This window comes from Lytechinus pictus, chromosome 18, assembly GCF_037042905.1.
Source record: "Lytechinus pictus isolate F3 Inbred chromosome 18, Lp3.0, whole genome shotgun sequence".
In the NCBI taxonomy this organism is placed as follows: Eukaryota; Metazoa; Echinodermata; class Echinoidea; order Temnopleuroida; family Toxopneustidae; genus Lytechinus; species Lytechinus pictus.
Genome location: NC_087262.1, coordinates 359,887 through 372,486, shown reverse-complemented (window position 1 = coordinate 372,486; position 12,600 = coordinate 359,887). Strand labels below are relative to the sequence as shown.

At 33.8% G+C, this 12,600-nt stretch overlaps 1 protein-coding gene across 1 annotated transcript in view; it reads right to left on the bottom strand.

The window, feature by feature from the left end:
- Positions 1-12,600, bottom strand: part of LOC129281728 (protein FAM13A-like) — an 88,489-nt gene that overhangs the window by 19,694 nt on the left and 56,195 nt on the right. The window contains exons 11-13 of the mRNA XM_064113399.1: positions 10,914-11,019; positions 7,226-7,297; positions 2,505-2,567 (exon numbers count right to left, since the gene is read on the bottom strand). Coding sequence (XP_063969469.1) covers positions 2,505-2,567; positions 7,226-7,297; positions 10,914-11,019 — 241 coding nt within the window. The remainder of the gene's footprint in view (positions 1-2,504; positions 2,568-7,225; positions 7,298-10,913; positions 11,020-12,600) is intronic.

Below are 12,600 nucleotides of genomic sequence, written 5' to 3'. Positions count from 1 at the left end.
CTGTTTCAGATTTCTATTTTGAACAATGAAATCTGAATTTTCATTTGCTTTCAAACACTGCTAAAGGTTTAAGCTTTAATATATGTACAAGAACAAATAAAGCCTGTAAGTGACCTATACAATAAGAGACGCATATGTCCAATCTTTTATTTTTTTGTTCTTTTTTGCAAATTAGAAATTGACATTATAAATGCAAAAAAGTCAATTAGCAGACCCAATCATGCAGACAAGCAATTTTTTTTTTTTTTGGGGGGGGCTCATTATTATGCAAAATTGCAAATAAGAAGAACTCATTATGCAAAAAATGCAAATAAGACCTAATTATACCAAAAAAAAAGCAAATTAGGTTGCTAATAATTAAACTATAACATAAAAATTAGGTAAGCTAATTATGCAAGCTTGAAAAAAGGGACATATTTATACAAGGGTGAAAATTAGGTGTAATTAGCAATTAATAATAAATGTGCAGAAAAGCAAATTAAGTAACCTAATTATGCAAATATGCTTATTTATTCAATAATGCTGGCAATGAGCAATAGATGGCAAGGGAAAATATAAGTGATATTCTAGTATCAAGACACCTTGAGCTTCTAAACCCAAACTTTTAAGCCTAATCTAGAGAGAATTATTTATTACTAATTCAAGTCCAAAAGCATGAAGCACTAGCCAATGCTCGAAGCGGAACACCCAGACTCACAGAGGTTTATGCAAGTCTGAGATCTCGCTTGTACTAGTGTCAAGTGCTAGCAGACGCTGTACACAAAGATGCCCAACATCACGCCGATGGAAAGTGGTTACTTAAATATTGCACTAGATGTAATTTTGGGGTGTGTACTTCAGAACCATGTCTAAACTGAATCATTAAAGTGATAAAAGAAGAAGTGTGTTGGTAATGCATGCGACCAGAGACACTTTGGGCATGCGCACAAAGAATTTTCGTATATAAATTTGATCAGCTAAGGTAAAGAATCAACTATTAAGACAGGTAGATATACTGTATCTAATTATTGACAAAAATAAATTTGCCCCTTTTTGCTAGAGAAATCTTTCTTTAAAAATGAACTGATAAAACTATCAAAACAAACATCCCTAGAAATATTGGTTTTGAATCAAACCATGGCCTGATGTGTTATGGATACTGGCGGCCAATTGTAGATACTTATACATTCACTGATTCCTATCAGAATAGTTGTGAAAACATTCATTATCAACAGACCTTTTGCAAAAGCTAGAGAGTACATGCATCTACAGATCACAAAATGATGGTCATGTTTGGTTTCTCATAATCAAAATACAGAATTAGTCCATGGTTTAAAGGAGAAAATTACCCTGAAAATAAGTTGGATTTCATAAAAGCAGGGAAATTAGAGAAAAAATATATACATGTAGAGTTATGAATTTTCAAAGTATAACATGTGTGATGTCATATGCCAGCAAGCTTCTCCATTTATGATGTATTTATATCATACTAGATTGCTCGGAATGGGATACCAGAAATATTCCAAGAAATAGGGCCAATATTGCATAAATCGCATATGAGTGCAATATTGGTCTTAACTAGTGGAATATTTCTGGCATTCCATGAAATAAAGCCATCTAATATAATTATTCCTCCAATATATTGATTAAGAAAATTGTGTCACTTATAACAATAAGTCGATATGGCCTCACTTCATAACATCAGTTTGATCATAGAAGTGCAACCTATATTACGTCATATAGTACCACTTCACTCTATTGTCGCTCTTTACATAGCATTGATTATTGTGCGTGTTGTTTTATTTGCACATGCGCATTAGACAGTTAAATACGGTAACGTATTAAAAATTAAGTTTTGTAAAGTAGCCTATTCATCAGATTTCAGTACTTTATTCAATAGGCTCTCATATTATACAGGCAAATAATGCAGATCAAGATACATGTTTTTGATTGATCACTTACCCACTCTATAAAGATAATATTACATGTATATACATTATCCCATAAATTTCATTTTATTAATGAATACAAATAATTTTCTTATAAAAGGGGGTATAAAATGATGTGTCTGATCCATCCAACAAATAAACCACTTTCACTTTTTTTTTAATGGAAATTTGGGGATTTTATGCCATATGACATATGGAGGAGCTACTGTGACAACACAAAATTGAAAAATTAAATTTCATGTTATATTTTAAGTGATTTCAATCAAATCTTGAACAATATTTTTCTCTTATTTTTGTGCTTTTATAAAAAACTGATAACCAGGGTGATCTTCCCTTTTATAAAGTGAAGTTTCTTAATGCCAAGCCAAGGCTTTTTTCTGTACTACAGTCATCAGCATCTCAAAACATTCAAAGCTTTTATTCTTTTGCTGTGTTTTTCTTGAAGCAATTCACAGTCCTCATTAATAATACAAACTTTAAGGGATATAGATCTGACAAGACTTTAGCAATGTAAAAAGCATGATTTTAAACAATGAACACAAAAAAAAAATGGAAGGATTTTGCCACGGTACAAACCGAGGAAACAAATCGTGCTTGGTAACAGGTGAGGGCGGGCTCTCCAGCATATCCCATGAGCCACTGTAAAGGGAAGTTGGATACAGGATCAATGAATAAGAAAAATATCCCATGCCCCCCCAAAAAATAACAACCAAGCAAATATCAAACTAAAATACCACTGCAAAACTACTGTAAATCATGAACCCACAAAGTTAGCAATGGAAGCATCAAAGGATTTTGTTGTTTGAAAGACCATAGCAACAAAAATGTCATGTAACCTTTACCTAACTAGAAATTTGACATATCCAAAGGACACAGATGCACTCACTAAACGCGATCAGAAATTCATTCAAAATGATTGAACTTAATATCGTGAAGAAACCAATAAGCATATATATAACAAACAAAATTAAACCTATGACCTAAAGACTCACCCTTTCCATAATAATCTCTGACAGAAGATATGACAGTCGGGTCATTTAATGTGACCTGATTGTATTTTGGTGTCATCTACCCAGACACCAAACATTTTTAATATCTGGTGAATATTTCTAAAGTTACCATGCAGAAACCAACTTGCATATATAATGAGCTGTGACCTTTGACCTGCGGACTCTGAATTCAAACTTAGCATTTACTTTGGTGTCATCTACCTACACACCTAAATTTTATAAAATCCGTTGAATATTTCATAAGTTATCATGAGCTGTGACCTTTGACCTGCGGACTCCGAATTCAAACTTAGCCTGTATTTTGGTGTCATCTACATGTTCCTACCTACCAAAATTTTTTAAAATTCATCAAATATTTTTCGAGTTGTTGCGCGGAATCCAAGTGGGGGGACGGACGGAAGGACGGACAGGGGCAACGCTTAATGCCCCCTCCGGACTTCGTCTGCGGGGGCATAAAAACAGAAAGATCATGATTTCCTGATTTTATTATTGTCATGATCTACCCATTATGCTAGTTTTATCCATATCTGGCAAATCCTCATTAAATACATGTAATTTAAAAAAAAATCATGCATACATGCACCATGCACCCATCATCATTACTCTACATGTACCTCAGAGTAGCCTCCATGAATTCTTTCTCTTAGCCAGCTGTCGAAATAAGAGTTTTTAAACCAAACCAACCTCCAATATAACTGTACATTTACAAGAACCTAAAAAAATAAAAATTATTTTCTGCATTCATATCACTGATGATGCTTCTGACAAGCAAAACGCATTTAAATTGTTATTCCCAAACTTGTGAAATTCATGATATTGGTACCCCTTCTACACAAGCGAAATGGATCGTCATAAGGACCAGTTTCTGAAAATTAAGTTTCACAATTGAAGGACTTTTTAGGTGAAAGAAATGTTCCTATAATTGGTAAATGAACGAATAAACTTTAAACTCTCGCCAGGATAGCCGTGAATGTTTTACCCCCAGCCAAGGTGGAAATTTCACCTACATGTACGAAACGTCTCCCATCCAGGCATATTTATCATAGTTTCTGTGTTTGGTATCATCAATGACAAGATGTCTTATTTTGATGGGAGACCATACTAGCATGACAGGGGGGGGGGGGTGGTACACAATGTGTTAAATCCTGGAAAGGACTAAGAGAAAGTGGAAAGAGGTAGATTTAAAATGGAGAGGAGAGAAAGTGGAGGTTAGAAAGTAGAGCATATTTCATAAATGAGTGTAGTCCTTAAAGGACTGTAGTTGTAAACCATCAAGTGTAGAAAAGAGTAGAAGGCTGGCTTGAATTGATGAGGTGAGAGAAGCTTGAGTAGATACATGTGTAAGGTAGCTACTTTGAACTGAAGAGATGAAAGGCTTGAGAAAATATATGATAGCTAGTTTGAGTTGAAGAGATGAGAGAGGCTTAAGTAGATATAAGATAGCTAGTTTGAGTTGAAGAGCTAAAGAGAGGCTTGAGTAAATATATGATAGCTAGTTTAAGTTGAAGAGGTGAGAGAGACTTGAGTAGATATAAGATAGCTAGTCTGAATTGAAGAGGTGAGAGAGACTTGAGTAGATATAAGATAGCTAGTTTGAATTGAAGAAATGACACTTGAGTAGATATAAGATAGCTGGTTTGAGTTGAAGAGGGGAGAGAGGCTGGAGTAGATATAAGATAGCTAGTTTGAATTGAAGAAATGAGACTTGAGTAGATATAAGATAGCTAGTTTGAATTGAAGAGGGGAGAGAGGCTGGAGTAGATATAAGATAGCTAGTTTGAATTGAAGAAATGACACTTGAGTAGATATAAGATAGCTGGTTTGAGTTGAAGACGGGAGAGAGGCTTGAGTAGATATAAGATAGCTAGTTTGAATTGAAGAAATGAGACTTGAGTAGATATAAGATAGCTGGTTTGAATGACAAGGTGAGAGAGGCTTGAGTAGATATAAGATAGCTAGTTTGAATTGAAGAAATGAGACTTGAGTAGATATAAGATAGCTGGTTTGAGTTGAAGACGGGAGAGAGGCTTGAGTAGATATAAGATAGCTAGTTTGAATGACAAGGTGAGAGAGGCTTGAGTAGATATAAGATAGCTAGTTTGAATGACAAGGTGAGAGAGGCTTGAGTAGATATAAGATAGCTAGTTTGAATTGAAGAAATGAGACTTGAGTAGATATAAGATAGCTGGTTTGAGTTGAAGACGGGAGAGAGGCTTGAGTAGATATAAGATAGCTAGTTTGAATGACAAGGTGAGAGAGGCTTGAGTAGATATAAGATAGCTAGTTTGAATTGAAGAAATGAGACTTGAGTAGATATAAGATAGCTAGTTTGAGTTGAAGAGGTAAGAGAGGCTTGAGTAGATATAAGATAGCTAGTTTGAGTTGAAGAGGGGAGAGAGGCTTGAGTGGATATAATATAGCTAGTTTGAGTTGAAGAGGTAAGAGAGGCTTGAGTAGATATAAGATAGCTAGTTTGAGTTGAAGACGAAGAGAGGCTTGAGTAGATATAAGATAGCTAGTTTGAATTGAAGAAATGAGACTTGAGTAGATATAAGATAGCTAGTTTGAGTTGAAGAGGTAAGAGAGGCTTGAGTAGATATAAGATACATGTAGCTAGTTTGAGTTGAAGAGGGGAGAGAGGCTTGAGTGGATATAATATAGCTAGTTTGAGTTGAAGAGGTAAGAGAGGCTTGAGTAGATATAAGATAGCTAGTTTGAGTTGAAGAGGGGAGAGAGGCTTGAGTGGATATAAGATAGCTAGTTTGAGTTGAAGAGGGGAGAGTGGCTTGAGAAGATATAAGATAGCTAGTTTGAGTTGAAGAGGTAAGAGAGGCTTGAGTAGATATAAGATAGCTAGTTTGAGTTGAAGAGGGGAGAGAGACTTGAGTGGATATAATATAGCTAGTTTGAGTTGAAGAGATGAGAGAAGGCTGCCTGAAGCTTCTCTACTCTTTCTGGTTTACAGTCCTTTTAAAGACGACATTCACTTCCAAGATACTCTACTTTCTAACCTCCACTTTCTCTCCTCTCCATTTTAAATCTACCTCTATCCACTTTCTCTTAGTCCTTTCCAGGACTTTACACATTGTGTACTATAAAACTCATTTTGTGAATCTTAACAATATCATAATAAATTGATTCTAAAGATGCATCATCCATGTCAGAATCCAGAGAACAGAGAGAATGTGGAAATCCAAGCAGGCTGAATGTCATGGCCAAGTCAAATGAAATAAAAACAGTCTGCCTAGCAGCATATACTATGATAATAAGAAAGAAAGGACTTCTGCAAGAATAAATGAAATTCTTGAGATAAAGGGGGAGCCTAAGAATAAGAGCCCGATTTGGACATGATAACATTCAATATTGGGAGAGCACTTATTATGTGTGTGATTGGAAAGATGTTCTATGGAGCATATGAAAGAATTAACACATGCCTTTGTAAGTTGCGCTATTTTATGTCGAGGTACATGTAGATGGGTGCATTACTCATGCATGCAAACAAGCTTTGTTTGAGTAAATGTATTTGGGATATGCCAGCTTTTGGTGGAATCTAGGTAGATTGAAGTGGATAAGCAAAGACTCCTAAATACATATCCTTTTAATAAAGAAACTATAATCAATCAGAAAAAACCCATGAAAGGTTATATTGATGATTTATTGGCAGTAATATAACTCAACAAACCAGGGTTCCATGGAAGTTATCAAAAGGAGGAAATGTACCACATGAAAAATTAAGCAATGAGATCAAATGAGGTCCATACATGGATGGGGAAAGAGGAAAAGAGAGATCATAGCAGTATGCTTGAAAGATAGAAGAGAGATGTGTATGAAGATGATAAGAATACTTTTCTTTCTCAGTTAAAACTATTCCCCCAAATTCCATTCTGAACAACCAGACAGATGTGAAGTAAAATACAGAAACCAGAATCAAGGTAATAAATCATAGAAGTTACAAAAATATTCATTGTTATGGGATATACATGTATGAAAGAAGTAATCATTTGATTCTTTGAATGTTACACCTGTAAATAAGTTAAGAATTACAAGAGACCATCAGATGAAATCTAACAAAAAAACTGAAGCAAGTACAAATAGCTCTAACTGTCACCAAATTTTAAAACAAGCCATTGCCATATAAATAAACAACAAAATAAGCACATAATAATAGGTGCATAGTTGCATTTTTCTGTCTACTTGACAACTTTGTAGAGGCACACTAATATGCATACGTGTTCATATATATTATATATATAACAGAGAGAATATATATGTAATGCATATAGTCACCTTCCAAAGGTGGGTGGGGCATCTTTTGCCCTGGGGGAGAGTGGAGCATCATAAGGTTCATGCTGAAGAAGACTGTGGAACAAAGAATACGTGGATGCTCAACTTAAAATGTTCCAAAAGATACACGGCACTTTACGCCAGGGGGCACAAACATCAAAAGAATTATGGAGTAGAAGTAATTAGAAAGGATATACATAATATTGAAAATATGTATTTGCAGTTACTTGAATTACAGCAATATTAGTAAATGCTGATGAAGGGTCCTATGAACTATTCACAGAAATGCATGCATGGGACTATATACATGAATCAATGGCTCATGTAACCCATCAGTTCTGTTGTTTTTGGTCATATTATGAATGCGAGGACATTTGGACAACAATCCTTTGCAATAATCCATTGTTGAAAATAGTTAAAAACCCCAGAATAGTAACCTACAGGGTTAGCAAACATGATTCAGGTTTAATACTTTGTTATAACTAGAAAAATCACTGAAGGTGATTATTATCCCCCTACATGTATGCTGTTACCATGGTAATAATAATAATAATAATAATAATATAGAGTATTTCTAAAGCACCAAATCCACATTGATTATGTGCTCAAGGCGCTGAAATATACTTGGTATATTATTATTACCCCGGCTGTAGCTGAGCGGCCATAATAGGCGCTAAAGCATTCAAGGAATAAATCCTACCGGGTACCCATTCACCTCACCTGGGTCGAGTGCAGCACAATGTGGATAAATGAAAGTTTTGAATGCAGTTTTGAACACATTTAGAAAATGAATCTTGCATGTCTTTACCCAAGGTGAATATTTGTGACAACTTTCATGATCCACAGGGAGTTTTCCTTGAGAATTAGTTGAAAACTGATGAAGTAGTTTGAATCACAAGGTTTTAACCTAACTTTCTGATTCCTACATGTACATGTATATACCCCATTCAAACTTTATTAGGTGGGGGTATAAAGATATCGTCGGCGGTCATGCGAACCTTTATATCAGTCAATTTTGATTTTAAAAAATCAATTTTGAGATTTTTGCAGAAAATGAAAGTACAAGTCCTACTCTATTCATAATTAAATTTCTAGGCAGCAATTTATTTCATTTTCTGAGATACATGTATCAGAGGATTTTCACGGCGGTGCCATACAACTTTTTAACAAAATGCGCAAATCCCATTGGAATCGTGTACTGTAACAGAGCGATACGACGTTTTGACTGCCGGCGAATTTCAATGCGCACGGTCAGCCAAACAGTCGTATCGGCACTGGGCACTGCATTGAATTTGCACGTAAAAAGCGATATGTTTTGACTGATCGCGCACATTGAAATCGCGGTCAGTCAAAACATTGTATCGCTCTTTCCTTATGCCGTTTTTGTACAGGGATAATTGACACTGTGTGAAGGAAAAGTACATGTAGTATTATAACAATGGTTAGAAGAAGTACTGATTTAACCCTTACCAGTCCAAATATAGGGACAGTGATTTTCCGCAATCACGGATTTGGGAGTAATTTATGTTGCAGTTCTGTGATTTATTAACTTTACTACAGATATCTTCCTGTTCTTGCTGTCTTCTGTATTTTTTGTTGATTTTGTGACCGTTTCCATTCACTCGTACTTGTGTCTTCCAGCTGTGTTTGCCCAGCACGTATCGCTATACCGGTAATTTGTATTGACTTTGTGTAAACGGAATTGTCACTTTTTCTTGCGCACAAAGTCTCTGAGGAAACAGAATTCCCGATTTCAGACAGGCTGAAACGTAATTCAAGATTTTCTGAAAGGGGAAAGGCAATTTTTACAAACGGAAAATCACTGTCCCTACACATGAAATATTTCATTTCATATTAATTAATAATGCTAATTTATGCATTATTACCCTAAGTCAACACGGTGGTTCGCGATCAATTAAATATGCAATATGATCTTTTGACCTCTAAGTGACATATGACCTTGGTCATTCTAATACTCAAACATGTAATATGTGACAGACTAACAGGATAAGTGTTCACTAGGTCTCTGCTGAACTTTGTTCATGCGAAACAATAAAATAAAGCTCCTAGAATGCGCCTTTTTGTTACAAATATTCTTTGAAGAATTCCTGACAATTGCATTTGAAAAAAATGTCCAATTTCATAATTGATTTCTTATGTATTTTCTTGTACCATGAATTTCTCATGTATTTTTTTTTCCATTTGATAAATTCTTTTATGGTTATTTTTATTGCAGAACATATTTGAAGCATAACTACATGTATGCTAAGAACAATAAATTTGAGTATATTTATATTTATGACTTTAGTTGTATTCAAATGCTACCAGCCACTGTATATCAATGACAACTTTTTAATGAGGAAATTCATGTGGTCAATAAGTTGATTTTTAATAAAAAAAAAAAATCTATTAAAGAATAAATAAGAGAGTTTTTAAGAGAGTTTTTGAAAATTTGTGTTGTCATATGCGAGAAGCTCCCCCATATATCATGTAAGATAAATTCCATAAATCCCATGTCTTAAGTGTAACATGATGAATACAAATATTTCTATTACAGAATGGGGTGTAAATTGATGTGTCTGATATATCCAGCCCACAAATAACATCGTTTTCAATTTCTCTTTAGAAATAAAAATTCATTTCACAGCATATGGAGGAACTGCTAGTCTGCAAAGTCACAAAATCAAAAGTTTGAACATTAAAAACTATGACTTTCTTCAACAGATTTTCATCACATCTCCCCAAATATTTTTCTCAAAATGTTCTGTTTTTTATTAAGACAACCTTGTCAGAGTGAAATTCTCCTTGAATCCCTGAAATAGTATCAGTTGACTCAATCTCCTATTGATAATACACAGGGTCATTTATTCCACGGGACAGTAGATAAATAGGCAATGTTTATGTTGTCATGTACAAATTCACGAAATGCTGTTGAGTATTATACATTTATATTATCAAGCATTTCAAAGGGGTGTATGAGAATGAAAACATATTACACAGGAGCTTTGCTGTATACAATGCTGGGCTATGGGCGAAAAAAGCACTGCAATAAAAACATAGAAATCGACAAAGAAATCTATACTAAACTAAATAACTTGGAGGATACATAGCACGAAAAAATAGAAAAAATCAAAAATTGGAGGAAAAATTGAAATATGCAAACCTATTATTCTCCCTTCATTGACAAATGAAGACAGTAGAAAGAAAGGGGGGGGGGAGAAAAAAAAGATAATAATAATCTTAGTAAAATGAATATCGCAAAATAAGAAAATTGGGTGGAGACAAAATATAAAAACTTTATAAGTGTCAATGATGTGCAATACAAATTCGGTAAAAACATGGCAAAATCATATGTATGTATCCAGTGAAAGGGTAACTGGGTACCTCTGATATCAGTACAAAAGAAGAATGTGACCGCATTGAATATACCTGACATAACAAAATACCTTAGGAGAAACCTTCAAATGGAAATTACATATGAAACACACTGCAGTAAAGTTGACTCAAATTACTCAAATTCAACTATTAATATCATTTAAAATCCAAGACATGGTGTATGTGTGGTATTACTTTTGCCTTTAAAATACTTCAAGTAATTATTTACATTGTTTCTTTATATCTGTTCCATTTATGTGTAAAGGCTCTCTGCAGATGGACATCTTGGCAATCTTTATCAATAATTGATACAAACCTTGTTATCGTTTGGAGTTTCTCAAGCCTGGATAGGGTCTGTGTACTCCCTTCTGATCCACTTTGACCCCCTCCTCCTCTTGGTGAAGCTTGCTGGCCTTGCCATGCTAATAAACAAATAAAACATGAATGGAGATTATTGGTAACATGAAGAAGTAACATGGTGAAAATGTAAATAAGCCTATATCATTGAGAGATATACATGTATTGTATATTCATGTTGAAATATTAATAACTTTTGTTAGTTCATCCATATTTTATCACCCCCCAAAATATCTAAGGTAAATGAAGGCATCCATGGCTAACCCAACCCTTTCCCATTTAAACAAGGCTTTAGCAATATTGTGATTTGCCCACTTGTGAAAATAAATGGAAATATCACCATCTCCTTTGCCACGCAACAGAATTGTATCCAAAGTGAGACACGGGTGCAGAGATGTGGTTCATAAGAGAAAAGATAAATTATCAGGTCCATTCTTGGTCTTAAAAGATGGATGCTAAGTGTTTTCAAACACATTTACAACACGAAAATGAGTACACGGCACTGTACTATTTTTACTGTATTTTTAGTGTAGTGAAATTACTCGACATCGATCTTTCAGGACAGAAAGGGAACTGATAATTTATCTTTTTATTTTCAGTAACTGACCCGATTAAACTACTTTTGAGAAAATATTGAGTTTGGATTAACATTTCAAATTTGGGATGTGAATTTTACCAGTATAATAGCAGCTGAGACCAGGTTGTTTGTCTCCTGTTTCAACTCTCCAGATCAACTATTTCCTGACCATGATCATGGTACATACGTTGCTTTCCTTTGACTTTTTTTCATCTTTTCTGTTCTTTTGAATTATATTTCTACCTGCATTCCTTCATTTCTTATTTATTTATTAAAAAAAAATAATATTAATATGGACGGTTCAGAGGGTAAAAAATAAATATTACCATTACTTTGCCAGTTATGAGGAAGGAATTTAGGTCTTGTCTATTTTCTTTTATTAAATACAAAACAATAATGACTTATTACAATTATAGACATATACTTATTCACACACTTTAACACCGAATTTAGCTTCAAATATCATCCTATTTTATGAAGAAATTGAATTTTTAAATGTATATAAATATATGCATCTTAGACGTAGGAATCAAATGCACCATATCACATTTGAATTTTTTTTTTTGGAAGGTTGGTAAAAATTGATTGCAAATTTGAGTTTTACTCCGAAATATAAATAATATGGCTATTTAAAATTGGTTAAATGTGCTACTTTACATAAAGTTATGCATTCAATTTTTTAGGCACATATTGTGGATACAAGTTCACACCATCAGTGCAAAGTTTGATGAAAATAACAGAATTTTCCTATTTTTAGGAATAATTTTTGGATTTAGCTCCTTTTGGAATTCAATATTGAAAAATCACTGTCATTAGGAAAGATGGAAAAAATTTTCACTTTTTTTCTTTTTGTAATTTTCCATTGATAAACATCAGAAAAGATGTGAAATGTACTCTGCTAACAATATGTGTGTTTCGTATTCAATTTCCAATATTAAACATGTAAAAGTTGTCAAAAATGGACATCTTACTAATGTCTTGTTCCAAGAGAAACTGAATCCATAAAAATAAAATTTTTAAAAATTATAAAAAAATTGATGCTAGATTTTTAAAAACATGATTTAATTTA